This window comes from Papio anubis, chromosome 15 (assembly GCF_008728515.1).
Source record: "Papio anubis isolate 15944 chromosome 15, Panubis1.0, whole genome shotgun sequence".
Classification (NCBI taxonomy): Eukaryota; Metazoa; Chordata; class Mammalia; order Primates; family Cercopithecidae; genus Papio; species Papio anubis.
In genome coordinates, this window is record NC_044990.1 from 17,600,028 (window position 1) to 17,627,352 (window position 27,325).

The 27,325-nt window shown below is 37.1% G+C and overlaps 1 protein-coding gene across 4 annotated transcripts in view; it reads right to left on the minus strand.

Annotated features, from left to right (window-relative positions):
- Positions 1 to 399: 399 nt before the first annotated feature.
- The window catches only part of PROSER1 (proline and serine rich 1), a 28,762-nt gene continuing 1,836 nt past the window's right edge, over positions 400 to 27,325 (minus strand). Inside the window, exons 2-14 of one of the 4 annotated variants that reach the window (XM_021929555.2) lie at positions 26,041 to 26,219; positions 25,190 to 25,255; positions 22,720 to 22,788; positions 20,425 to 20,519; positions 19,370 to 19,463; positions 17,466 to 17,576; positions 15,657 to 15,740; positions 14,236 to 14,314; positions 13,556 to 13,606; positions 8,060 to 8,104; positions 2,950 to 4,720; positions 2,343 to 2,493; positions 400 to 1,742 (exon numbers count right to left, since the gene is read on the minus strand). In XM_021929555.2, coding sequence (XP_021785247.1) covers positions 1,620 to 1,742; positions 2,343 to 2,493; positions 2,950 to 4,720; positions 8,060 to 8,104; positions 13,556 to 13,606; positions 14,236 to 14,314; positions 15,657 to 15,740; positions 17,466 to 17,576; positions 19,370 to 19,463; positions 20,425 to 20,519; positions 22,720 to 22,788; positions 25,190 to 25,255; positions 26,041 to 26,085 — 2,784 coding nt within the window. In that variant the 5' untranslated portion in view covers positions 26,086 to 26,219 and the 3' untranslated portion in view covers positions 400 to 1,619. Of the gene's footprint in view, positions 1,743 to 2,342; positions 2,494 to 2,949; positions 4,721 to 8,059; positions 8,105 to 13,555; positions 13,607 to 14,235; positions 14,315 to 15,656; positions 15,741 to 17,465; positions 17,577 to 19,369; positions 19,464 to 20,424; positions 20,520 to 21,582; positions 21,653 to 22,719; positions 22,789 to 25,189; positions 25,256 to 26,040; positions 26,220 to 27,325 lie in introns of those variants that run through there. The other 3 variants (XM_021929557.2, XM_009191812.3, XM_021929556.2) reach the window with 3 other exon arrangements.

Sequence of the window (27,325 nt, forward strand, 5' to 3'; positions counted from 1 at the left end):
TCAAGGGGCTCATAGGATAGCAGAAATACACCTTGTAGTGGCATCATATTGTATCAAGACTACTCATTCAATATTTTCTGAATGAATGGTCAACAAATAAAAAAACACAATATAATCTTTAAAAAAGTTTTATGGGTATAGATTTAAGAAAAACAAATGGCAACTTCTAGCAACTGTTATCAGATTAAACTATAGCTTACATTGTGTGTTTAAAGACATAAATCAGTCTGTTCATGTGTTGGTTATGAAGTTTACATTAAGATATCATTTAAACGAATGAGCAATCAGTAGTATAAACTGAGTTAAACTAAATTTGGATAAAAATGTTCAATATATTAACTCTAGCACGTATACAAAATTAGAAAGCCTATCCAAGCACTTAGCAAAAAACACAGAATATTTGTCATATCCATAAAGTTTATTTTAAAAAATTGTTAAAAACTAACCATACAGGTTTATTAATATACTTAAAAAGTTTGTTCCCTATGTTGAAGTAAAATACATTAGCAACATCTTCCAGACACCATCTTTATAAAAGTAAAACTTCTAGATCCTGAAATGTACTACAGTAGAGTCTATAGTTTACACTTTTAATCACAGGTTTGGAATTCACTCTCCTTACTCCCCTACTCCCCACATGTGGCAGTTATTACTCCAAAATTAATGACATTCGCTCGTTATACTACCACAATCCTTAGAGTACATACTGCATAATTACTAACAGAGCCAGTCTTCTCTATTTGTTGTCACATATTTCATATAAGCATTTGACTTAAAGTACAAGTAGAAATACTACATCCCATAATTGTAAACATTCACCAGGAGCTTCCATAGTGCAGTAAGTAATAGAGGTGGCCCAAGAGTCAGTCAAGTGTTCTTCACTCATTGGATACTGCTGAGATTAGAACTGTTTTGAAGGCAACTTATCCTAAGTCTTACTTGTATTTCTGATAAGGATGTAGTTCTGGATATATACTTTTAGTTGAAAACACCTGAAAGTCATTCTGAAGACCACATTAAGCACCACTTCCACTTACCTGAATATATTGAGTTAAATTCAGCAGTATGTATGGTTGTTAGTATCAGAAATTAAGAATAACTGTGGGTCTCAAGTTCCCTTTTGTGGATACAGATAGAGTACTGAGTTCCCACTGATGCTAATAGGAACCGCTCATGCATACCAAGGGTAGTAACTCCCCCAGGGCCACATGCAACCCCTAAGTCTGAGGCACAACTATTACTTCTGCCAGTGGATGCTATACAAGCATATTTAAGGCTGTATTCGGCTATAAAGAGTTCAATCTACTCTTTAATACTTTTTCTATGTAGATCACATACACAATCCAAAATTTTATAGGACAGGTGAAAAGTCTCCAAACACTTTTTAAATACCATTCTCCATACAATTTATTGTCAGCATATTTACATAGGGGAGTGTTCATACTTAAAACCATTTTTTAAAATGCAACCACAATTTTCAAATTGTTGTCATAATTTCTCCAGGATTATCCTCATTCTCATTTTCTGACTTTTGGCCAGCTTCACATTTGTCAGATTGTTCATTGCAGTTCTTAGGCAATTCTGATGTTGCTCTGAAGGAGAATAAAAGTTAAAAGTATTCACTGCCACCCACTTTGGGACAGGCTTGGTTGCAAAGAAAATGGTGTTCCTGGCGCCGAAGGATAACTAGGAAACCCATCAGGCTGAGCTGGATAGCTTTCCAGAGCCGAAGCTGAATGGACCTGATGGAAGAAGAGCATGTGGTTTAGCAGAGTGCCAAGTTCATTCAAGCCTACGCTTGCTTCTACCCATGCCACACAGAGATATTCAGAATAGGAAAGAAAGACAAAACTCGGAGGCACAATCAAGTCTGCTCAGTCACCTAAAATTTTTAAGAAAATGTTCAAATTTCTTCAGGTGAAGGAGATGCATAGAATCACCATTAAAATATTTAATATTCTCTCAAAAGTCAATAGGTTTTCTACAGATAATGTGCTTAATGACCATTAATAAATGGTCAGTTATTTAGCTTAAATTATAGAAGACAAGTTAACATTTAACTGTCATGAATAGATTCTTAAATTTTATCAAGTAAAATCTATAAGCAGGAAGGAAAAACAATTCATACAGATGTCTATATCCTACCACCTTTGTAACTCTCCTGAAAGAAGACAAGCATAATTTGCAAATTTGGGGAGAACTAATTATCAAATCTCCATGCATTCTCGTAAGAGCTATTTTTTGGCCGATGTTGGGATATCGCAAATGATACTGCAACATTCTCACTACAGAAGTTAGTTATACATGTTACCATTTTATTTACGCCAGCCATTGCTGCTTACCTGCTGTAACAATGCTGACTGTGCGGCCGCATTATGCTGTAATTCTTGCAAGGATGATTGTGAAGGATTCTGAGAAAACCCAGGGATACCCGGGAGGGACAAAAGGCCTGGAAAAACAGAACTGCCTGCAGCTTGAAGTCCAGATGATAAACTAAAACAATTGACAGAAAAACAAGTTAACTGCAGACAAGACATAAAAGCTACTGCTTCCATATTTGTCAAATACAATCTTAAAATGTTAAAAAGAAAACAAAAACATTACAATTTATTCCTCTGTTGGAAGGACCATAAAAATCAGCCATTCACCGATATGAAACTTACTTTCTGTGAAGTATATTATTCAAAATTCAGTAAGTCTGTTTTGCATATAATCCTTTCTGCTGTCTAATAAAACTACCAAATACAAATCCCAAAACTATGTCAACAGGCATTAATATTTTATATATTTATCTTAACGTGGCTCATAAAACATTTTTTTGAGTGCTAAAGTTTCCGCCCAGGAAAACATCGTTTAGATTTTGACATTCATTTGGATGACTTGAAATGAAATGTGAACTACAAGTTAGGTGAAGAATAATTTTATCCTATTTCCAAACTATCCACATACCCGGCTTGTGCAACAAGAGCGGAGTTGAAATTGGAACTGAATGCTGAGGCGAATCCTGGGAGGACTGGAGCCGGGGATGGGGCTGTGGCAGCCACAGGTAGTGGTGTGACAGCTGCGACTGTAGATGGTGCCTGCAGCCCCGGGAATGAGGGAAGAGCAGGGGTAACGCTTGGGGTATTAGAGACAGAAAAGCCTGGGTAGGAGGGATTTGAAGATGACAGAGGTCCTTGAGTAACTGAGAAAAGTGAGGGAACAGCAGTAGACAGGTTGAGGGGGAAAGGCGCTGCTGAGACTGGTGCGGAAGCAGAAAGCCCTGAGAGAACAGCTGCTGTTGAGCTGGGATGAGGGAGAGATGTGGAGGTGGCAGCAGTAGATGAGGTGGCTATTAATGACCCTGGGAGAGATACTGATGGATTAAGAGATGGGTTGCCAGTTAAAGGAAAATTGTTGGTCAAAGAAGTAAAAGGAGGAAGAGCAGTGAATACTGGTGCAATGGGAGTGGAGGAACCATGTGGTGGAAGGGAAATAGAGGAAAGGGTATTTGAACCATTTAAATGAGTACTCAAGCTGGAGAGACCTGACAATGCAGGATTAAGGCAAGTAGATAAACTGATGGGCACGGATGTTGAAGTATATGCACGGCCCAATGTCCCTGACAAACCTAAAGTGCCATGAGAGGGATTCCCAGAATGAGATGGGCCTTTGAAGGCCGAGGGAGTAGGACTCGTGGGCTCAGTTTTGATCATAACAGGAAGAGTTGTTACAGCAGGGGTAGATGAAATATGCAGATCTGAGGTACCTGGGTGGGGGCCATGCAAAAGGGGGGCTGAGGAGCCACAGCTAACTGGCGCTGATGTGGAAGCTGATGCAACAGTGGCTAAAGGAGACTGTACAGGCAAAGTCAGGGGAGTGGAAGTAGAGTTAGCCACAGGAGACGGCAGGCCTGGGAACAGGGCCAACCCTGGAGTGGAAGTCCTCTGTGGGGGAGGGATGGCCGATGGGGCATAGCACTTACTAGGGGCTGAAGCAGAAGAGTCAGAGTTCTGAAGAGTAAGAGAAGACAGTGAAGCCAGCCCACTTGTGACAGCAGAGGATAAAGCAGAGGAGCTGATTAAACTGGTGTCACTGGATGTCAGAAAGCCTTTTAATGCAGACAGAAGAGGACTGTTTACACCAAGTGGACCGGCAACGCTGGGAATAGAGCCACCAGCAATTACAGGAGTTGGGTTGGATAGGCCTTGGGATGTTGGTGGTAAGGGCAGAGGGAGCCCTGCAAAAACTGATGACAATGAAGCAGAATTTGGGTTGCTGGTAGAAGCAGCAGTAGAGCTGATGGAAAAGGGGAGGCTAGTGAAAGGGGCAGAAGTAGAAGCAAATGTTTCACTGGAACCAAGAGTGGACCGTGGTGTAGGTCCTGGGGTAGGAGTGGCAGAAGGACCTGGCAGTGACACTAGGCCAGAAAAAATGGAAGGAACAGGAGTGGTGGTTGTACTGTGGATGGATGTAACAGGTGCAGTGGGCAATGAAGGGGTTCTGATAACTGTTGGGTTTGGCGTTGATGGCTGAGGTGTGTGAACGGCTGAGGAGACCTGCCCTGGGAACACAGGAAGGACAGTATTCGGCAGGTTCATTCCAGAAACGGTGGCAGCTGCTGATGCTGATGGATGATTGATTGCCTTGACTGGGGATGCAGTAGGAACAGGAGTTGCAGCAGGTGTTGAAGGATTAGAACCATGAGGAGAAAAGAGTTGACTTGCTGGGGTGGAAAATGCTATATGGAAGGGGGGAAAAAAGGCAAGAATGTATCATCATGCTGAAACGTCAAATTTTAAATTAAAAAGCATAACCATCTTTGTAATATTTAACAAATACCAAATAAAAAATGACAGGTATAATAGGCTCTCGTAATGTCTAAATTGCTGGGTTCCATTTCTCAGATCTTTACTCTGGAACCAGATTCAGTTGTTGTCTAGACTCTGCTCAAAATAGCTCTCCAAATCACAGTAAGTTTTGAGAAGCTTACAAAGTGTCCTTTCATATTTTTCCACTTTTTAAAAATTAAAGCATTTCTTTTCATTGTGATTAGTGCTGCTGCACTGACTTTACCTCTAATTCAATCTACTTATCTAGAGTAATAACCACAAGTCAGTCCCCCTCATAGGAGCTTTCAGAACATGGCTTCCCTTGCAGGGCCATACAAGGCTTTCCAGGATTCATGCCCATCTCTCCCGTACTGTCTGTTGCCATTCTGTGAGTTGAATTTAATATTCCAGATTGTTAATCTGTACAGTTGTCCCACTCAACCCCCAAACAGTTGCTCATACTGACCACTCTGTACTACATTAAACCCCAATCTTTACCTGGCAACTCCTTTAGGGGCAAAAGCTATGTCTACTTCATCTTTATAGTCCTATTACCTAGCACAGAATACAGCACCTGCATACTTAATGAGTGTCTGCTGAGCTGGATATATCATAATTCCCCCAAACTACAGTTCCCAAACCCACTCAAGGACTATTCCCAACACTATTTCTAGTTTGCTCTAGTATTTTTATTCTGATAAACTCTAAAATAATAAGCATTTTGGGGGATGATGTGGGCTCCCCTCTGAATGTATTCAATGGCTATCCCCACCTGTGATAATCTTGGTGTCAAAGGAAACCATGACTTAGGTAGCTAATGTCCTGAAGACAACCATCATCTGATGCTGTACCCACATCAAATTCTGTTTCAGTTGTAAAAGAGGATGTTCCTGTTGCAGTGATAACCAACTGAGAAATATTTTCACGGATTAACACATTTTAAAATTTATGTATAATTAAGATTCTTTTGACATAAGCAAGCTGACATGGTCAACTAGTACACTATGCTACTCATAGATGGGAAGGGACATTAGGAAGAAAATGGAAGTAAACGACACACACATAATTCATTTGCACTACGTGAAGGCCAAGGGGCATCACATTGGGCTGAACAAATTTTGTAGTTGTCTTAGAAAAAAAGTATGATTGGAAAATTGACAAACAGTCATATTTAAGTATATAAACTGAAACTCCAAAGTTCTTAAGTCTTCACCATATTAATGGTTGTAAGCAGTGATTTGGTTGCAATAAGACTAGCTATCATTTTAAACTTACAGTACCTATAAAAATGGATTTGTACCTTTTTTGTACTTAATTTCTAAGAACTAGAAGCATAAGGAAAATAATCCTAATCTTATGTTTGTAAAAAATGTACCAAAAAGGTATTTAAGTCTGTAGGTGTTGGGTACCATTTGAGAATTCACTATCTTATTTATTAAACTATATGCTGAAGACCATGTAGCTAATGACAAATCTGAAGGTAAAACCAAGCTATCCTAGAGTATTCTTTATAGCAGCCTCTGTTGGATATCTTTTTATTTAATAAAGCAAAAGCTATGCATTATTAATCATAGCACTTGCAGGTAAAAATGAAACGAACAAAAATTTAAAAAATCCCAACCACATACCATAATAAACAGCACTTTCCAATCATCTAATTTGGTTATTAACCATAAAACACGATCTGTCAAGCCCTGTGCTAAGTTAGGCCCATCATTTCACTTGTCCTCACAATAACTCTCTGAGATAGAAACTAATACCCTCATTTTATAGATGGGCAATCTGAGGCTTGCTATGACTAAGCAACCGGATAAAAGATCATGCAGATACTACATGGTGGAGCCAAGACTTGAGCCTGGGTCTTTCAGACCCACATCTTTAACTGCTATACTAGTTTGTCTTAGTTTCTTTCTTTTTTTTTTTTTTTTTGAGACAGAGTCTCGCTCTGTTCACCCAGGCCGGAGAGCAGTGGTGCGATCTCGGCTCACTGCAAGCTCCACCTCCCAGGTTCACGCCATTCTCCTGCCTCAGCCTCCCAAGTAGCTGGGACTATGGGAGCCCGCCACCACACCTGGCTAATTTTTTGTATTTTTAGTAGAGACGGGGTTTCACCGTGTTAGCCAGCATGGTCTCGATCTCCTGACCTCGTGATCCACCCACCTCGGCCTCCCAAAGTGCTGGGATTACCGGCATGAGCCACAGCGCCAATTTCTGTTTCTTAATACAGTTCCAAAAGGAAAAAATAAAATCTTAATCATGCTAACATCATACAACATAGGAAAACAAAATATGCTATTCCTGCCAATGGTACTTACAACAACTAACCTGATTACTCCCTTCAAAAACAATTGAACATAAAATAATAAAGTTCAACATAACTGCTGAAATTTCCTCAATCTCCTTTTCAAAGGAGTTAAATTTCCTGTTCAAGGTCACGAAACTAGGTGGTGGCAGAGGCAGGATAAGAAACTGGATGTCCTGACATTTCACTTAGTGTTCTTTACACCCCACTCTGCGACCTCCTTTAGAAACCACTAGCTGAGAAGCACCTGCTAGGCACTGTTCTCAGGGAATGGAATTCTCCCACTGAGACTCCTAACTATGTACTACAATGGTCAGGCTATTGTGATACTTTGCTGCACAAGAACTGATGTCAGTTTTTGTCTCATACAAGAAAGTCTCTCCTGCCTGACCACACGGATCCTCACCTAGGGGAAAAAATACACGGCAGCATTGCTGCCATCTGGAGGCACTATGTAGGACACACTTCATTTTCATTTTTCAATTCCATTTTCTGCCTTGGTGCCCCTTGTTCTTTTCTATATTAAGATATGCTTAATAATACTTATTGAAATAATGAACTCTAAAAGTAGAATCCAACTAGCATTTGTCAAAAAGGATTTTTATCATCCCATGTGTTTATATCAAAAAACAAATGAGGTTTCCAGTATCACAGAATGTAAAGTGAATGTGAATGCAATGCTACGTAGTACTTACATTACACTGCAAGTTTTGCAAATTGTATAAAAGTCCTAAGATTAATTTTAAGTCCAGTTAATACATGCATTTCATGTTATGTATATATATGTAACACTAGTAAACCACTTTTAACAAGTATGAATTATATTCTTTAACCAGAAACTTTCCCTAAAACATAACAATTCCAAATATACTCAAATTATTCTCAGTGAATAACAGAGCAAACCATGACAGATATCTGTTATCTCTGGATCAAATTTGGTACTTACTTTGATTCTGTATAGGTTTTGACTGATTGGAAAGGTCTTCATTCTCTATATAAAAATAAATAAAAGTTCATTTTAAACTTTAATCAAATAGTTGCCACCATAATAAACAGATATTTGGATACAAAGAAAAACACAGGATATAAATATATGTATACCGTGTTAGGAAAAAAATGTATACATATGGAAAAAGAAAGGAAATAAAAATAGTGGTAACTCTACTATTATTACTACTACTACTTTACTACTCTATCTGAAGAGTAAGAGGATTACCAGCAACTGAGCAACTGCTCTTTTCTCCCCTAGCACCTCCACCTGAGCTTGTCAGGTTTTAAATACACAGTTAGTTTTACATATACACTCAGTGTTCAAGAACACTTTCTGGAAAGACGCTGGCCTAAGGGTGCCACCCAGGAGAAAGTGTACCCTGCAGCTGTAGTGCAGCGAGGATCACTATCATTGGCTGAGCTGATAGATCCTCTGAGTACCAGCGCCTACGGGAGTGGGAAGGCTGAGAAGTGAAAGGTGGCAGCTGGATGAATGAGTGTAGAATTCACTGCCATTCACTGTGGATTGCCCAAGCCAACAGAAACTGTCCTGCCCATTTGCTGTACTCAGCTCTGGGAAAGGCCCTATATTAGGAACTGCCATGGGGAACTAGCCTAGTTGAGGCTGACTTGAAGCCTGTGAGACTGACAACCTAAAGCACACCCCTCAAGGGAAACGATCTATCTAACCAGCCCATTAGCCAAGGATACAAAGGGAGAAAAATGTACCATCTTATGGCTTGACAGAAACTGCCCAAGAAACCAATATTGTGACAGGCATACAGTGTATAGGAAACCTCCATGTCCTGGTATAATGAGCAAAGTAAAATCACAGCTTGTTTAAGGAATTCATGAGCTTGACTGAGCTGACAACAAATAACCACCAGAACAATGGAGATTTAATTAAAGAAAAAGGACTTTAAAACCTGACACACACACATACACACACACACAACTACTGGGAAATTAGCAGAGAAGCCTTTTACATATAAAAATCTGATTCCAAATTAATAAATGGAAAGAATAATAAAGATTAGAAATAAAATGACTAAAAGTTAAATAATGGTTGGAAATAAGAAACAAATATCACTTAGAATGCCAAAAAAAAATTTTAATGGAAAAGATGTCATAAATGAATAGGTAATAGGCTTAGAAGGCAAATACAGAAAATGTAAAATAAGAGTAGCAGGAGGAGGGGGAAAAGAGCAGAGGAAAATGCAACAATTAAAGGAATAAAACCAAAATTTTCCTAAGCTTTAAAGACTTGAGTTTTCACATCAAAAGAACTTACAGAGTGCTAGAGAAGATTAATGACAAGATACACACCTAAACATACTGGTAAAATTTCTGAAATCCAAAGATTAAAAAAATTCTTTGTAAGCTTACAGAAAGAGACCAAGTTCCCAATAAAGAAAATTATCTGGAATTGAATTTTCCATCCCCAACTCTATACATGTGTCCTTTCTGAAAAAATTTCTTAACGTCATTTTCTACCAAAAGAAAATTAGAACAGGCATATCAAGACAAGGAATAAAACAAACAGAAGAAACAGTAACAAGTCATGATCAAAAGTAATTTTAAAGAAATTAGGTATCAGAAGCAAAAATGTCTAGTATCCCAACAAAACACACAAATTGATTTTAGAAAGGAGAGGCTGGGCGTGGTGGCTCATGCCTGTAATCCCAGAACTTTGGGAGGCTAAGGTGGGCGGATCACCTGAGGTCAGGAGTTCAAGACCAGCCTGACCAACGTGGAGAAACCCCGTCTCTACTAAAAACACACACAAAAAAAATTAGCCAGGCATGGTGGCACATGCCTGTAATCCCAGCTACTCAGGAGGCTGAGGCAGGAGAATTGCTTGAACCTGGGAGGCGGAGATTGTGGTGAGCCAAGATTGTGCCACTGCACTCCAGCCTGGGCAACAAGAGCGAAACTCCATCTCAAAAAAACAAAACAAAACAAAACAAAAACAAAAAGAATATGGAAGTAAAATGATATACAGAACAGTTTTAAGTTTGTGTATACTGACAACCATTAAGAGTAAGAAGGTAATAGCTGGCAATATTAAAGAAAATTTCTAAGTTTAGGTGGGGTCAAGGAGAAAACAGTTGTTAAAAAAAAAATGGCAATTTAACGAATACAATTTAGCAAAGGTAAGAAAAACAAAACTGGAATAAAAGAATAATGAAAATAAAAATAGAAGAAATAAGAACAAACGTGTAATATTTATTATCATTACAAATTCCTATTAAAAGTTTAACAGGCTTAAAAATAAAAATTCAGCTATATATAATTTACAAACCAAGCCAATCTACCAAATAAAATCATAGGGGAAAAAAGTTTAAAATAAAGGTACAGGCAAAATATTTTTTATGAAGTAAAAATAAAAATAAGGACAATATTATCACTCAATAAGGCCTAGGAAACAAAGAAATATTTTATAGTAAGACTATAACTCAGCTGATATTATTTTATAATTTATTTTATAAACAAGTTTATTTTATATATTTATTTTATAAACTCAAGAGACAAAAGACAAAAAACTAGAGAGGGTAATTAGTAATAAGCACCTAGAAATTAAACATTCTATTTATAATTGTAACCAAAAATATCTCTAAATTCTATAGACAAATTTAAGGCATAGAACCTGCATGTAGGAAACTACAATATCCTCTTGAAAGGAATAAAATAAACCCTGGGGAAGAAAACACTACCAGCTTGACATGATATAAAGATACACACATAACTGAAAGGTAAGACTTACTATCATAAAAATGCCAGTTCTTCTGAAATTACTCTCTCTTTCTCTGCACACACACACACACACACACACACACACACACACACACACAGAGTTGTTTTAAGTTGCAGAAAATGATCTTAAGGTTAAGATGCAAGATTTCTAATGATAAGAAAAATACAAAAAGTAAGGGGGAGCCTGCCTTATGAAACATTAGAACACACTACAGATCTGCTAGTAAAATTAGTATGATATAATCATAAAATAAACTACAGTGGAATTTTAATAAAGAACTCATACCTATGTGTGTATGAAACTTAAGATAAATGTGGTATTTCAAATTAGTGGGGAAGACAGATTAATCAATGGTGCTGGCACAACTGGCCACCATTTGGGGAAAATTAAGATGAACTTCTATTTCATCCTCTATATGAAATGAAGTTCCAGATGGAGTAGGTATCTTCTAGGAGCTAGAATATCTGAACTACTTGGGATAAGAAGATCTTAACCAAGGCAACTTGGTTGGAGCTTTGCTTTCACAGCCTGTTTTTGTCTAGGCAAAAGTGTAAAACTCAAAACTCTAAGGGCAAAAGGTACCACAAGAAAGGGCAAGAACTAAAATGATAAATCTTGGAAAAAATGTTTTGCAACTTTCATCAGTGTACTCAACAGAATCCACTCCTGGCTAGTAAAGAAAAAAATAATTATATACTATCGAGCAACTATAAAAGTCTCTAGGAAGGACAAGAAGATAATTAAGCTCTATTCCTACCCCACACACATATAAAAATATGAAGGGTGGTCGAACTAAAAGCTATACATTTAAAAGGATCACTATAAAACTAATTAGAGAATATACATGATATTTTCATATTGTTGGGGTAAGGAAGAATTTCCTAAGCAAGATACAAACTCATGAGTAAAACAACTGATATAAATAAAAATTAATTTTTTGTTAAAAAACACAAACAAAAATGTAAGCTAAATTAGTCTACCAGATTGGCAAAGTTAAAAAACTGAAAATCTTCCATGTTGAAAGGGTGTGAAGAAACTGTGTTCTCACATACTCTTATGGACAGGTATAAACTGATATAGGGTTTTTGGAGAATAGTTTGACAACATATGGGAAACCATTTATTCTTCATATCCCATACCACCAAAACACCCAAAGAAAAAGGTTGGCCTGGCAAGTGTTGGAGTGTTTTAGTCCTTTCTCAGTCCTTTCTCACTGGTTTTTTATGACCCCTTCCTCTCCATGGTAGGAGTAATTTACCCAAATGGTGGCATTCATTAAGTCAATGATACTTCTCCATAGCACGTCAAAGTTTTACCACTCATGAGAAACAGTTCTTTTTCCCATAACTAGCTGGTGTTTGCATAGGTGGCCCAAGGCCACTCAAATGGAGTCTTTATGTCATTAGCAAAGTGAATGGGGAGACAATCATGCCAACTGGCAGTGGAACTTAGGCTACAGCGGGCTGAATTCCAGCTCCTGCCCTATCTCTGCCAGGCACGGGGTGCCCAATTCACCCCCTCCCCAAGTAATTACCCTTCTAATCTGCATGTGATACACCGCCTTTGCGCAGAGTATCCTTTGCTACCTCGCTGTCAACTCCATACATATTCATCCATCAATTTCAGTTTCTGACAATTCCTTTGCAGAGTCAGAAAGGTGCCTACCCTAGTGTCCAAAGATTCTTAATAAAAGTTTGGAGGCAGAAAGTCCTCCAGCTCTCTTCAATCTAGCACTTAATAAAGATCCTTAAAAAAAAAGTTGATACTTTGATCTCTCTTGGGTTCTCTGTGCACAAATTCTAGCATTTCCCAAACTTGCTTAAAGAAGCACCAGATCATTAAAAATAAAAAATAAAAACACCAGGCAACCCCACCACAATACACTGAATAGAATCTCTACAAGTGGGGAACTAAGGATATATTTTTAAAGTGCCCCAGGTAGTTCCTGACTACAGAGAAACCACCTCATTGTTGCTTTGTCATTCCTCATATTTGATTATCAGTCTGTTTTTACCCGTTTCCTCCTCAACTTAATTCAATTAAATGGCAGCTTCATTATTGGGTCAACAACCTTTAGCAGTATATTAAGCAAGCAGCTCACATTTACCTTAGTAGGGCTGGTTTGGATGCCTCTCCTATGAGCTTCTATAGCATTCTAACCCTATCACAGCACTGATCATTCCAACTTCTCTCTTTGAATCTAAGATGCCACTTGCTATAAATCATATTCTAATTTCAGAGAAATTAAACTATAAAAAATGTGCAATTCAGAACCAATAATGTAGAATATATTGAAATGGCCTTCTCTTTCCTCATCTGTATTTTTTCACTAGACTCTTTGCAAACATGACTCTTTGTGCACCTCTGTATCCACAGCACACAGCACATGATAGAATCACCTAATATTCATTAAATATGTTACTGAATAAATGCTATTAAAATGTTATCCTATACTACAAATAGAGAAAGTGAAGTCCATCAAGACTACGAAAACTATCCAATATTACCAAGGATTCACTTCCAGATCCTTCAGACTCTTGAGCTTATGTTCCCTCTGTCAGAATATTACATCATGCCAAACAACTGTCCTTTCCAAGTATACATTTGTGTACGAATAAGTTACTTAAACACTCCCAAATAACGTGACTTCACCTGTTCCTACAGGATTAGGAGTATATGGAGGTGGAGGGGGCGTACCTGGAGCTATGACACTGGCTAATGGTACCAGACCTGCATGGTTATAAGCACCTAAAATAAAAACACAACAGAAATAAATATAAGTTAGCACTGTTCTGTGACTAGTATTGTTCTGTGACTAGGAGTTCAAACTATATTAATGCAGCTATGCATTATAAAAACTCCTATTTAATAGAGTTGATTTTAGATAGAGGTCTAGGTCTAGAGTTAAGTGAAAACTGACACCAAATGAAACAACCAGAGATTCCTATTTCCCACTGCATGCTCATTGTAGGGATAAGCTCAGTGAATGGCATGGCAGGCAGAACCTGCTATACTTAAATTATTTGTCTTTCCTGCCAAACACATATACTTGACTTTTTTAAGTTAAATGCATTAATGACGCCTCCGAACACCAACTACCAAAAAAGGAATTCAAGATGATTTACCAAAGTGAAAACCCATAAATAATGATGACTAAAAATAATCTGTAATTTATCATAAAGAAAATATCCTAAATAAACTGTCTGCTACAGTGTTGGAGGCCAGGACACTACTAGCTACCTATGGGCATAATTAAGCTCACAGTAGCATATCAGAGGTGCTACAGATTTCCCAAGCACATAGACCAGCACTTACTTTCAATTTAATAAACAAACAGCAAAAAAGAAAAACAAGTAAAAAATAAGGGAACTCCTTACTTGGTGCAATAGTTGCATGTGGTCGGCATGGAGGTATTGGGTAAGGAACAGGTTTATGTGGATTATATGTTGAAGGAGGCTAAAAGATGGGGGAAAACACAGCAGTTAGAAGAAAACCAAGTAAGCCGTCTCCTTGGCAACTTGTCTTTCAAAATATTTAGTCCCAATATGCTAAAAATGTCCCAGCATACCAACTACTGGACTACATGTGACGACAAATGACGGAAATTTCTTTGCTTTAATAAATGTGGTTGCTATTAAATTCCAAACGTAGATCTTGCCAAAGATGGTCACAAAGGTGTTTATTTTTAAAAATCATCTCCAATAAGGGGTCAGACCTCATCGTAAACAGCAAACTCCTCCCAGGCCCAGACTAAGTTAAACCAAGAATTCCCGTTTCCTCCTACATAACAAAGACAAGAAGTCTTCTAGGTTTTACAATCTCAAATGACGCAAGAACTCCCAGTGGCAACACCCTCCTAAAGTGACAGGAATTCATCCTCAGTCCCACCCTCTTTTCTCCTTTTGGAAGACAAAAAGCACTGTTTGCTTTAGCATTTGGCATTCTGACAACTCTAGTAGAATGTAGACTGGAATCAGGAATTCAGGATGTTAGTTGTTCCGCCCTTTGAAATCCATAAATCCACCAGTACTTATTTTACAGTTGATGGAGCTTATCTAAGTAACAAAAAGCATTCAAAGAACTGGTCTTTAGAAAACTGGAAGTACCTGAAGCTAAGCTAAATAAATGCTCTACTTTTTACCTACAGAGAGAGCCTGTGCATGCCTGCGAGGCAGGGGAAAGGGTCTCCTGGTGGTAAGGTAGCCAGATTATTTCCAGTTCCCATAATTGTGGCCCTATCTGAAGTCTTGTGCAAGAACCACGATGTGTGACTATTCTGCCATAAACTACTCCACTGGAGTTCTTGTCATGTGGACGGGCAGGTTTTGCAAGGTGGTTGTATGCAGGCCTCTAGTACTTCAACTCCAAAGATCCTTCAACCCATGGGGTGTCTTCTCCTGTCCTGTTTACAGTGCAATCATTATAATCACCATCTTGTAAATACTTTCAACCTCCTGGCTTCACTGTGGTTTCACTAACACTAATTCAGCTAAACTACAAACTGAGTTAAAACAAACTCTTCACACTCGGTATCTGCAACTGAGCAGCTGAATGCGTCTCGAGAAAAAAACTGAAAGCAATTTGACTGATTTTACTTTAAAATAAAAAGCTTAACCTCAAAGGGGCTCTTAATACTGTTAAATATTTATATTTCCCTCAACCATTCACTCTCTCACTCTCCTACAATTTCTAGAATACTTCAAACTCTGCAACACAAAAATAAAACTTATGCTTTGAGTAAAAAGAAAACTTTAAGTAGGAAGGAGTTTGGGCTTGTTTCATCCTTTTCTAAACATACTGGTTTGGATGGTCCAAGAATTCGTGCAGCTATTCCTTTGCCTTCATTAGTACATTCTTCACCATCTTTTTTCAAAGGAGTTCCCTATTTAAAAAAAAAAAAAAAGATAATTCAAAATTAAGAACAAAACCCCTCAAACCAATAACAATAACCAACCTCACTGGATTACACTGAAGAAAAGGACTTGGTAAGAGGGTAAAGACTTGCATTCCCATTTCAATTCTGCACCGCCTGGCAGCATGACCCTGATAAGGTCCTCAGTCCTCCTATGCTATGGAACTCTCGTATCACATGCAAAGGTACTCAGAAGTGAACATGAAAAACACAGAATGACAGGAAAAGATCAAGTATCCAGAGGGACTGGTTCTAGGGCCTCCCCCATAGATACCAAAATACATGGATGCTCAAGTCTCTTATATAAAACGGCATAGTATTTGCATATAACCTAAACATATCCACCCATCTACTTTAAATAATCTCTAGATTACTTACAATACTGAACACAATGTGGATGATATGTAAATAGTTGTTATGCTGCATTGTTTTACTATATTACTGCTTTTTTTTGGAATACAGTATGTTCTAATTTTTTTCCTTCACAAAAAGGAGCAATCAGAAATTAACTTCCAATGCCACAGTATGCATAATCCTCAAAGAATAAGAGTACCTATGTTACAGTTGAAAGTGGATAAGAAAAAATGGTGTTCTCTATAAAGATTAAGTGTGATTATTTATATTGTCAAGGGTAAATGAGACCTTATTTAAGACTGCTAAAATTTACAGATCAGAATAAGTTGATAGATTATTGCAGTGTGCCATCACCCTAACAGTGTGTGTGGCTAAATGGTACATACTAGCGTGGGAGCCAACTCCCAAGATGTCCCTGACCGATCCTCATCTCCTACCTGCCCTTGCAGATTCCCTCCCAGAGTGAATGGGGCTGACCTGTGTAACACATGGGATACTGCAGAAAGGATGGCATCTGACTTCCAGGCAGCTTCCATTTGTCCTCTCTTGCTTGGATTACTTGCTCTGGTAGAAGCCAGCTGCCATGTCATGAGGACACCCAAGCAGCATTACAAAAAAGTCCTTGTGGTGGACAACAAAGGACTCCTGCCAACCACCAACACTACCTTGCCAAGCATGTAAACGAGTCACCTTGAGGCGCTATTCTTGGGCTCCAATCAAACTTTCAGATGAATGTAACCTCATGAAAAGACCTGAACCAGAGCTACCCAGCTAAGCGCTCCAGTATTCCTGACCCACAAAAACCATGTGAGGTGATAAACGTTTATTACTTCAATTCACTAAGCTGTGGGGTTGTTATGCAGCAACAGAAATATAACATTCTTCGAGAAAGTTGTTTTACAAAGAGGTTCGAGGAACATTAGATGATATAAAAACAAGTTTCTTTTTTATATACTTCTCAGAGCCTTTATATGCAGTGTGATTCTCCAGGAAGGAACCGCTGCATGCAAAGTTTCCCAAACACACTTCACTGAATGAAACTGAGATTGTAACAATACTGAGAATTTGAGAACTGTTCCTTTACTAAATGTAAATCAGTGCTTCTAAAGTACTTTGAAAAATAAAACAAAATTATCCTCTCTTCTATTTGTCTTGTTCTATAGATTTTATATAAATATCTTTAATGCTTTAATGAAGTTTAGACATGAACTTTCAATCAGTGGTGGGCCTAGGAATTAAGTTACTGACATAAAATTCCTTTCCTTTAAATACCATTAACTTATTCTACACTTCATACTTAACCATGAGAAGTTTCATATATAGCTATAGAAGTATGCTTACTGGGAAAATGCCATTTATGCGGCTAGGTCTTCCTTTGGGATATGGATTTCCTGGGATCGTTCCACAAGAAGATATCATAGCATGAGGAGCTTTGCAGCCCCCCTTGAAAGCCTGTAATATAACAAAGAAGAGGGGTAGAAAAAAAATTCTTAAAGTCAAGTATTCTGAACATTGGGAAGCTCAGCTAAAAAAAAAAAACGAGTTAAGGAACAGCACTACATTCAATCTGCTCATACATCATTCAGCACTTACAGTGGTGAATATGACCAAAAGTAATAAGTAAAATCACTTTATTTAAACGGAACAATTAAAATGGTAACATAATAATGTTGCAACTAACAGACTCAAAGAATGTCTTCACAACAGATTTTGTAAATTGTGTAAAAAAGTCTTTATTATCTAATCTGTCCCATTTCTTCAACTATCAAGAAATAACAGTTCAAATCTACAAATGCCAAGGTCATGTGACATTTGAGGAAAGGAGGACACAGAGATGAAAGAAACATGGTCCCTGCGCTTTACAACCCAGTGGAGGACAACATAAACAAATAACATGACATTGGGTGGTCCAAAGAGCTAAATACCATTGAAAAACCAAGTAATAATGTTCAACATACTGTTACGTATTTATGAGAAATAGTAAGGGAAGGGATTTAGGTCTGTTTATTACTGTATCCTCAGCTTCTAAATGATGCCACACACATACTGAGTTGGTGCTCAATACATATTAATAAATGAAAAAACACTATTAGGCAACACATATTCCAATGTATCTATATTATGTTATAGAAATATCCAGCTATATGTGTGTGTGTATATATATATTCCCAAGTATGTACAATGTTATATATATTACATATTGGTTGTATAAGTCCATTCACAACACCATATATGTAAATTAGCTATATAACTCAGCCCCTCTACTAAATACCCCAACCCTGAAATCATCTGAATTTTTGGCTATAATAAAGAATACCAGGATGAATGCCCTTATATATAAATTTGTGTATTTCAACATTTCCTTCAGATAAATTCCTAGAAGTAGAAATCTGGGGCCAAAAAGTATAAATACTTTAAAGGCTCTTCAAGTTTACCTTGTAGAAAAGCTGTACTAACTTACATTGACCAGAGGGCCTATTCCACAGAACACTCAGGCCCAGAAAATTTCTGAGAAGGGAAGTGACATGATCGGAACACTTCATAAGAAAGAAAACTACAGTAGTAATACCCATGTTGCCTTAAAGGTTTTAGTCAAGAAAACTGATAAGGAAGTTACTAAAGTAAAGAAACATGGCTCAGATCTTAACCCTTCTACAACAATGTATGAGTAAGGCAAATTTGCTCACAAACCATCCCTGGGCTTAAAGGAGTTTGTGAGTATTAAATACAACTGAACTGCCAGGCTCATAATAATTAATTAATTCAGCTTCCAGCCATCACAATCCTACCTTAGAAGTAACTATCTTAGATGACAAATCAAGTTTTCCAGGGTTGGACAAGTACTATTGCTCCAATTCTTATAGATTTTTAACTAATAAACTGGAGTTTTAACTAATAAACTTGCTTTAATATTCATCTCTTATGAATCTGATGTAAAATAAACTGGATAACAAAGCAACTTCGAAAAGTTAAGTTCTTAAATAAAGTTTAAAGCAAAAACTTGAAGCCATGACAAAGGTACCAAGGGACCAAGACATAAACATTTCCATGAGGTTCAAGCTGAGTGGCCAACCAACTTCTCACTCTCAAGCCATCTCTTCCCCCTTGACTGTCCCTGTCAACCAGCTCTATTTCCACTCCATAGGGATGTTCATTTTTAACCCATTGTACAACAGCATTCAAGTTATTCACCAACGTTCAGAAAAACCAGCATACCAAGTACATGGCAATCTTCAGAAAACTACCTGTTCAAGTATTCTCTTGCATCGTTTCTTCTCAGACATATTTATCCTGAATAAATCTTCAATAGGACGAGAATTCTGTGCATCAATAATGTTCCTACCAAGAAAACACAATTTAGCTTTTTGTTTAAAAACCTTACATAGAGGTAAGCAATCTTTGTTTACCGCACAAACATATCTGAGTAAGCTTTCCCCGTGACATAGGCAGAAAAGTGTGACTATTTACTTTTAATAGCTCAATTTAAATAATATGTTTACATATAAATATAATAACTGAGGTTTATCTGATTACTGAAAAGTAAAACAGTAATACTGTAAATAAAAATCACTATTTTGAGTTTTTTCAAAATACACTCTCTTCAGTGATAGGAGAGCTATGGCAAGAGAACCCACCCACGTGCAAAATGCATAAGAGTCATTTTATGCTAAATGTATGAAGTTTTATCTTGTGCTTTATTTTAATTTTGTGCTTTCATGGACACCTATGAATATAAAAAGGACTTAAAAATGTATGTGTTACAAATAAATAACTTATCCACTCTTCAGTTACGCAAAGGAGTAGGTTCTTTCCTTGTCTTTTTGAGCTTACATTCATTACGGTAATCTGTCAAATGCTGACTTTCTGATATTTAGAGTTCATTACCCTATTAAGTGGGTAAGAGTCTTATTTTTACAAGTGAGGCAAATAAGGCTCAGAAAAAATAAGCACTTTGCCAAAAAAAAAAAAAAATTATTGTGTCAGTAAGTGAAAGAATCTCTAATTCTTAAATTCCTGTCTTTTCAGAGTACGAAGGCAAAGCAAATAACTGAAATACAAAAAATCAAATTAAACAATCTTGTTAAGCCCCTTCGTTTTATAAGTTATAACCATGTGTGTAATAAGTACACTAGATACTTTTTCTCATGAAGAAATCAGAATGTATCCCTATGCTTTTGACTGTATTTTGTTAGAGTTCCTTTTACTACCAGAATTTTGACACATTAACACACACTACTTAGACACTTAAAAGGCTTCCACATTTTTTCCCAATGAAGTAAAAAGAAAAAGAAATACTTACGAGGCTAACAGTTCAAGAGCAACTAGTTTGTCTTTACTGAAAGTGAAACAGTTGAGTATATTGACCACTTCTGTCGGCTGAACAGCCACCATTTTCTGTTAATATAAAAAATAATTTTATTTTTAACACGTGAAATTTTCATGCCAGAAATTACCTTTTTCTGGAAGTATAGTTAAATGCTCTTAATATAAACATTTTAGATAAAATATATCACATTTTAGGTGAAAACCACTTACTCAAAAGAAAGTTCTAAAAATAAATGAATTATACTCATATTCTATCAATGTAACCATTTCAGCTGAAGATCTAATGAAGATCTAAGTTCTCCTACAAGCTCTTTTTTTAATCCACATTTCTCGATGTGTTCACTTACAGAATTAAAAAAATTAGAAGTATTACTTTCCTCAGAAAGGTTATATAAAAAGGTTATACATATGGGAGATTAAATTGTTCAAAGGTTAGAAAAACATTATTATGCTCCTCAGGGGGCTAAGTATGCCACAGATCAGTGCTTCTATGGTGTTAAACATATTTCAAAAAAAGGTTACACTAGCCACATAAGGTAGGGGAAAAGCTGGGTTAAACAGGTTTCTCTACTGCAGAACTTTAAGTCTTATTTTAATTTAATGTGCATTGTGATGCAAAAAGATTGTGTGGAAAGTTAACATGATTATTTGAATAGGGTACCTTTATTTTTGAAGAACATCCAGAAGATTTGGCCAATTTGGAGATTTATGTTAACAGTGAAGGAAAATTAAAAGCAACATCAACATAAGAAGTAAGACTGGCTAGAATCAATATCCAAGAGTTCCTAAAATTTGGAACAGTGGTTTTCACATACTATTATTTATGCACTACCAGAAGAATGATAAAATTATATGCCCCTTTGCATATTTTTAAATTGATACCTAACAATTTTATCAGAAGTTTAAATACTCATAAAAGGTCGATTTTCTTAAATACATTTATATATCTGTGAGAACTTTGAAACTACTAATTTAGCTCATTTAATTTATGGAAATATTTACCATGTCAACCAATTGGTGAAATCAGTCTTCAGTGAGAAAACAATCAAATCAGACTGACTTTGTTAGAAAAGGTCAGACTTAATTTAATTCAAGTAAGTGTATTGAGTTGTCCCTGTGATACCCTTCTCACCTCTGAATTTTAAGTCTAAGGCAGGGAGACAGGCAAGCAGGCCTCAGAGTTTTGTCATGAGTTTGTTGTCCTGATAAAATAAAGCAAAGCCCTCATCAATATTCCCCCTCCCTCAGCCTCCTGGGTAATTAGGACTACAGGAGCACACCACCACACCCAGCTAATTTAAAGTTTTTATATTTTTGTAGAGACAGGGTCTCGCTATGTTGCCCAGGCTGGTCTAGAACTCCTGGCCTCAAGCGATCCTCCTACCTCAGCCTCCCAAAGTGCTGGGATTACAGATTTGGCCACCACCCCGAGCCCCTTATCAGTATTTCTTATCGAGCCTCTTTGCTTTGCTCTCCCTCTCAAGAGCAAAGCACTGTCCTTTTGGAACCTGGAGAAACATCTTCACCCCCAGAGAACAGGAGCGGAAACTCTTTCTTTAGTAAAGCAGTAAAAAAGCAAATATTAAAGAGGAGGTCACAAAGTAGCACTAACAGACCCAGATACTTTCCCAGGCTCATCAGTTTAGAAAGTCAAGGATCTGGAAATTGATTTCACTGAAGATACCCAGGCCTGATATGGCTTCAAAAATCTTCCTACACAGGCAGATACGCCTGTGTGATCTAGATGCTCCTGCTGACCTAGGTTCTAGAGCTGTGCTATCCAATATAGTAGCCACTAAGCACATGTACCTATTTGAACTAATTACAATGAAATAAAATTAAATATAGTTCCTCAGATGAGGCACATTCAAGTGGCTACCATAATGGACAGTGCTGATATAAAAATTTCCATCATCACTGAAAATTTATTTGGACAGTACTAACTTTTCTAAGACTAAATAGAAAGATGGTGAAGATGGATATTAAAAAAACAGAAGTGCAAAAAACCATTAAGAATTCAAATTCCCATATTTTGCTTGCTGGTGAAGTTTTCCTCTAACTTGCCAATCAGGACACTGTGGCATACAATTCAAATGTACAGTTTGGAAAATGTTAATTTTTTAACATAGCTATTTTCAATCAAAGTACAATAACGCTTAGAGTTTGCTTTTCTAATGCAAATAAATTACAACTGAAATCAACTATAGACAACTGGGAAAATTAAAAATACTTAAATTCTACGTTCTAAAGGAAAAAATAAGTTACTTACATGCTGTAATGCTTTCATTGCCTTCAACTGGGGCTCGGCCCAGGAAAAATATCTCAGCAAATCAACCACCTGAAAACAAAGAACAGCTCTAATGACAGCATGTTTGCAAACATTTCTATAAGATTTATTTCAGTACTTGACATTATAATTCAGCGTGTGCAGCCCAGGCCCAGGTGATACAGGTGGCATTAAAGTCTGAAAACTGTGCTAATAGAATAGCGACATGCGGTTACATAACCTTAAATCACTTACAATCAAATAAAATTTAAAAATTCAGTTCCTTAGTGACACAAGCCACATTTCAAGTGCTCAAGAGCTACGTGAGGCTGATAATTACAATAATGCACACTGCAGGAGAGAACATTTCTACCATCACAAAAAGTTCTACTAGACAGCACTGGTCTAGAAAGAAAGAAAAATATACAATACAGAAAAAACAAAGTATCCTAATACGAAAAGGATGGTTCAAAGTACTAGACAGAGATCAAATGTCGGCTTAGGAATATAAAGATGGACTGTGAATGGAAAACTTTTCAATGTGAGGGGAGAAGAGCACTCACAAGGGCACAGTGGTATGTTTTAGTGTAGGTCCACTAACTTTAGTCCTAGTAGGTCTTTTAACTTGAATCTGGAGGGCATAAACTCAAATCATAAATCTAGTCCCTTAACAATGTCAAGAATCAACATGAATTACTCCAGCAGCCCCTAAATGATACATCATTTGAGAGCTCAGACTGTGCAGCTCAGACCAGCTCCCACTACCACCTAAGAACTTCAAACAAATGAGGGAAGCATTATGAGATAGCCAATAAGAGGTGAGCACAGGGCATAAAGATCAGGACACTGAGATCTCAGCATGATCACCACCACCCTGTTTCACTGCCTCCAAAGACGTTCCAAAGGGGGAAAAAAGTGATACAAGAAGACAGTTCCTGAAAATATGCTTAAAAAAAAAATTTTTTTTTACTCCTTATAAAGAGAGACATATATAGCAAATAAGTATTATGTATACTTTCCAGTTAATTTGATAAAAGTATAAATCCTTCAAACTTTGATGGGAATAATGTTCTTGATATCTAATAAATGCTGTATTTTACCAACCATAAAACTTTACAAGCCACCACATCTAAGATACAAAGAAAAATCTTTAATACAATCAGCTCATTTAGAAAGTAGGCTTAATACACTTTGTAATGACTTTAGCAAAGTGGAAACATCACTCAGGGTGGTACATCACATACACACAAGAAAAAAATGCTATTAGCTGTAAGAAATTATAAATCTTTTTAAAACATTTAATTTTTTTTTTTGAGACAGAGTTTTGCTCTGTCACCCAGGCTGGAGCGCAAGGGTGCGATTTTGGCACACTACAAGCTCCGCCTCCCGGGTTCAAGTGATTCTCGATTATAGGCACCAGTCATCATGCCCGGCTCATTTTGGTATTTTTGTAGAGATGGGGTTTCACCATGTTGACCAGTCTGGTCTTGAACTCCTGACTTCAAGAGATCCGCCTGCCTCGGCCTCCCAAAGTGCTGGGACTACAGGTGTGAGCCACCGTGCCTGGCCAAAACATTTAAATTTTTAAGATCATAAAGTAACTTTGTAAAGCAATGGGAAAGCTGAAAAACTGACATAAAGACCATAAATGCAAATCATAAAGTAGCTTTTGAGAATTTAGTGGGCAGAACTTCTACAGGCTTAAGGTCATTCATGCTTTCAAGTTTTGAAGTTCGTGAGAAACCAATGAAAAGTTGGACCATTTACTAACTCAATTGGAGCATTTATTAACTCAATATGTAATTTACTGTCCATCCTTTCCCTGAGCTGTTCTCCAGACATTCTTACTAATATTTATACCTGATTTCCCTATCAAGAATTTTCTAACTATCCCTCAGAAACATGCCCCCTTGTGTGTTAGACACACATTTATTTTAATTAGCAAACTGCCCCTAAGGTGGAATGAAGTTTTCACTAAACCATCATGCTTAAAATGTTAATATTCTGGCAGTTACAGCAACTACTTATTAATAACACTGTGTATTTTTCTTACTGTTGAAATTTTTATCTAGTGGCTTCATATAAAAACATTTCATTATTTGTTCACATTTTCTTTTATATTACATGATGAATTTTGTAATTGTCTTACATATAACTATAAAAATTTGGGTAAATTTACCATTACAACTTTCTAAATCTTTGATATTGTGCTCAGAACCATAAACGCTTTGAATTGCTTTAAGACCCTATATTTAAAATCATTTTAAAATAGGAATTGGGGTGAAAGTGGAGAGGTGCTTAGTCCCTGAATTATAAATTCTGTGAAGTTTTCTGCCAAAACTGGGAGCTTCTCGAGTTCCTGAATAAATACAGCAAAAAGGTAAAAGCAATTCTGAATTCGGCCAGCAGACAGACATTAACCAGAACATTGGTATAAAAAGAAGGCTTTGTTTAAACAAATAATGAGGAATACCTGTTCACTAGAAAAGTATCCATGCACATATTCAATTGCTTTTAATTTGTATTCTGTCAAAACAGCCTAAAAAAAAACACACACACACAGTAAAACAGCATTAATATACGTAAACAGCACAGTAATAAGTATCTATCAAAACTGCCTAAGCAACTCAACAGGGGCAGGTCTACTTCAGCCCTGTCATGCAGAGGAACTAAGGTCACTGTGGTGAGAGGCCCTTCCTTCCACCTTTCCAGGTTCACTACTGTGAGGGACACACTGAGCAAGCAGGAAGATCTGCTGGGCTTCCCTACCCGCTTCTACAAGGAAAGGGAATACAATTGTAATAGACATGATTCAACATTAGTACGCGTTACATTTAGAATTCCTAAATACGTAATTAAAGAGTTTCAAAACATTCCAAATCCAATCACATTGTCATTTTTAAGATTAAACATATCAGATGTTGTTATTCATCAATTATTGAATATCTATGTGCTAAGTGACAGGAAGAATAAGACAAGGTCTAGCTGAGGCTCTCAGTATTTCTATAGGGATATAAGAATGCAAGAAGCCCTGAATTCAAAGTCTGTGCCTGCCACTAACTGGCAGTGTAGACTTCAAGAGGCATTTTAGTTCCCTTTGAGTTTCCTCACTCAAAGAGGGAACACCATTCACCAACCTCAAAGAGTTACTATGAAAACTATAATAGTGGACATTAGATGTGATATATAATAGATAATCAGTAAGTGATGGTTCCTTTCCTTTATGGAATCTGTCAGTGGGTGAGGGAGAAGTTGGTGGCTTTGATGCAGCACTATCTAGTGCCCACTAAATCACATAGGCTCCCCTTGCAGCTATTTGCTCACCTTAGCGATGGAAACAGCTGTCTTAAGTCGGTAGCCACTAATCATTAAAAATGAACGAATCCCTTTGCTTGTACTACAAAATAATTATAATCATATTTTTCACATATATCATTCTGCTAGGAAAAAGTATTATGACCAGTCAACTGAAGTATCCTGGGTGCTCAGTAGTTCAATATTCACTGAAAAGGGAGAAAAAGGCATTCTAAATAATGTACTCCTAGGAGTTTTACTATCAATATAATAATCGGACACAGTCAAATACAAGTTTCTGAACAAGGTCTTGGATTGTACTGATGCCACGCCATATCTCAATTCTTCCATCAATGCCTGAGAGACCCAGCTGTAAACCCAGGCAGGGCAGCATGGTGCTCTGCAAGCATAGTTTGAATACGGCCCACTGCCCCCAACTTCCCACCTGGGGAGTCTTGAGCTGACTAGTTAACCTCACAGAGAGTAGGCCGCCAGCTTTAAGTAAGAAGTACAGTGCCTACACCTCGTGGATTGTAAGGAGAATCAAAATAAATCATGACTGGAGAAGTGCTTAAAAACAGGCTCACAAAGTAAGTGCTCACTAAGTAATAGCTATTACTCCCTCCTTTTTGAGTAATCAATCAAGCATTGCTTTTTCCCCCTTTCTACTCCCTTTCCCAGTTCTTCTAGCTAGTGGCTTCTTAAATGCCACTAGTTTCAAATGACAGTAATGACAACCAGTATTATCTATTATATAAACTCACTGTGATACTCAAGAGATGACCTGGTTTAAACTGACTTACATTTACAAAGAGCAATTTTTAAAAAAATCAATAGTAATGCTCATATTTAGATATGCCAATAGTTTATTCCATTTTAATAGACCATGACAACGCTGATGTATCTAATCATTCGGCAAAGCCAGCAGAAGACATGTTTTAACTGCTGACCAGAAATATAGACTTAAGTTGCCATCTCATGTGAACAGGACTTTCATATCTGGAAAATTTCCCTATTCCCCTCTTTAGAATTTACTGTGACATTTTTATGACACTAGGAAGCGAATATGCACACTGAGACCCTGTATCTTCCAAAAGTAAAAATCTGCCGGTCTACTTGGACTCACCAATTATTTTCTCATGAAAAGTAATTAAAAATCAGCTCACGAAAAAATTCTGACAAATTCCTAGGCATATAGTTAGCAAACCAACATTTTATTTCAAAAATTAATTGAACACATTGGATTTGCAAAAGCAGAACTTGTTCAAAAAAGAACGTTCAGTATTAACAAATATGAAAACTAAAACACGACAAT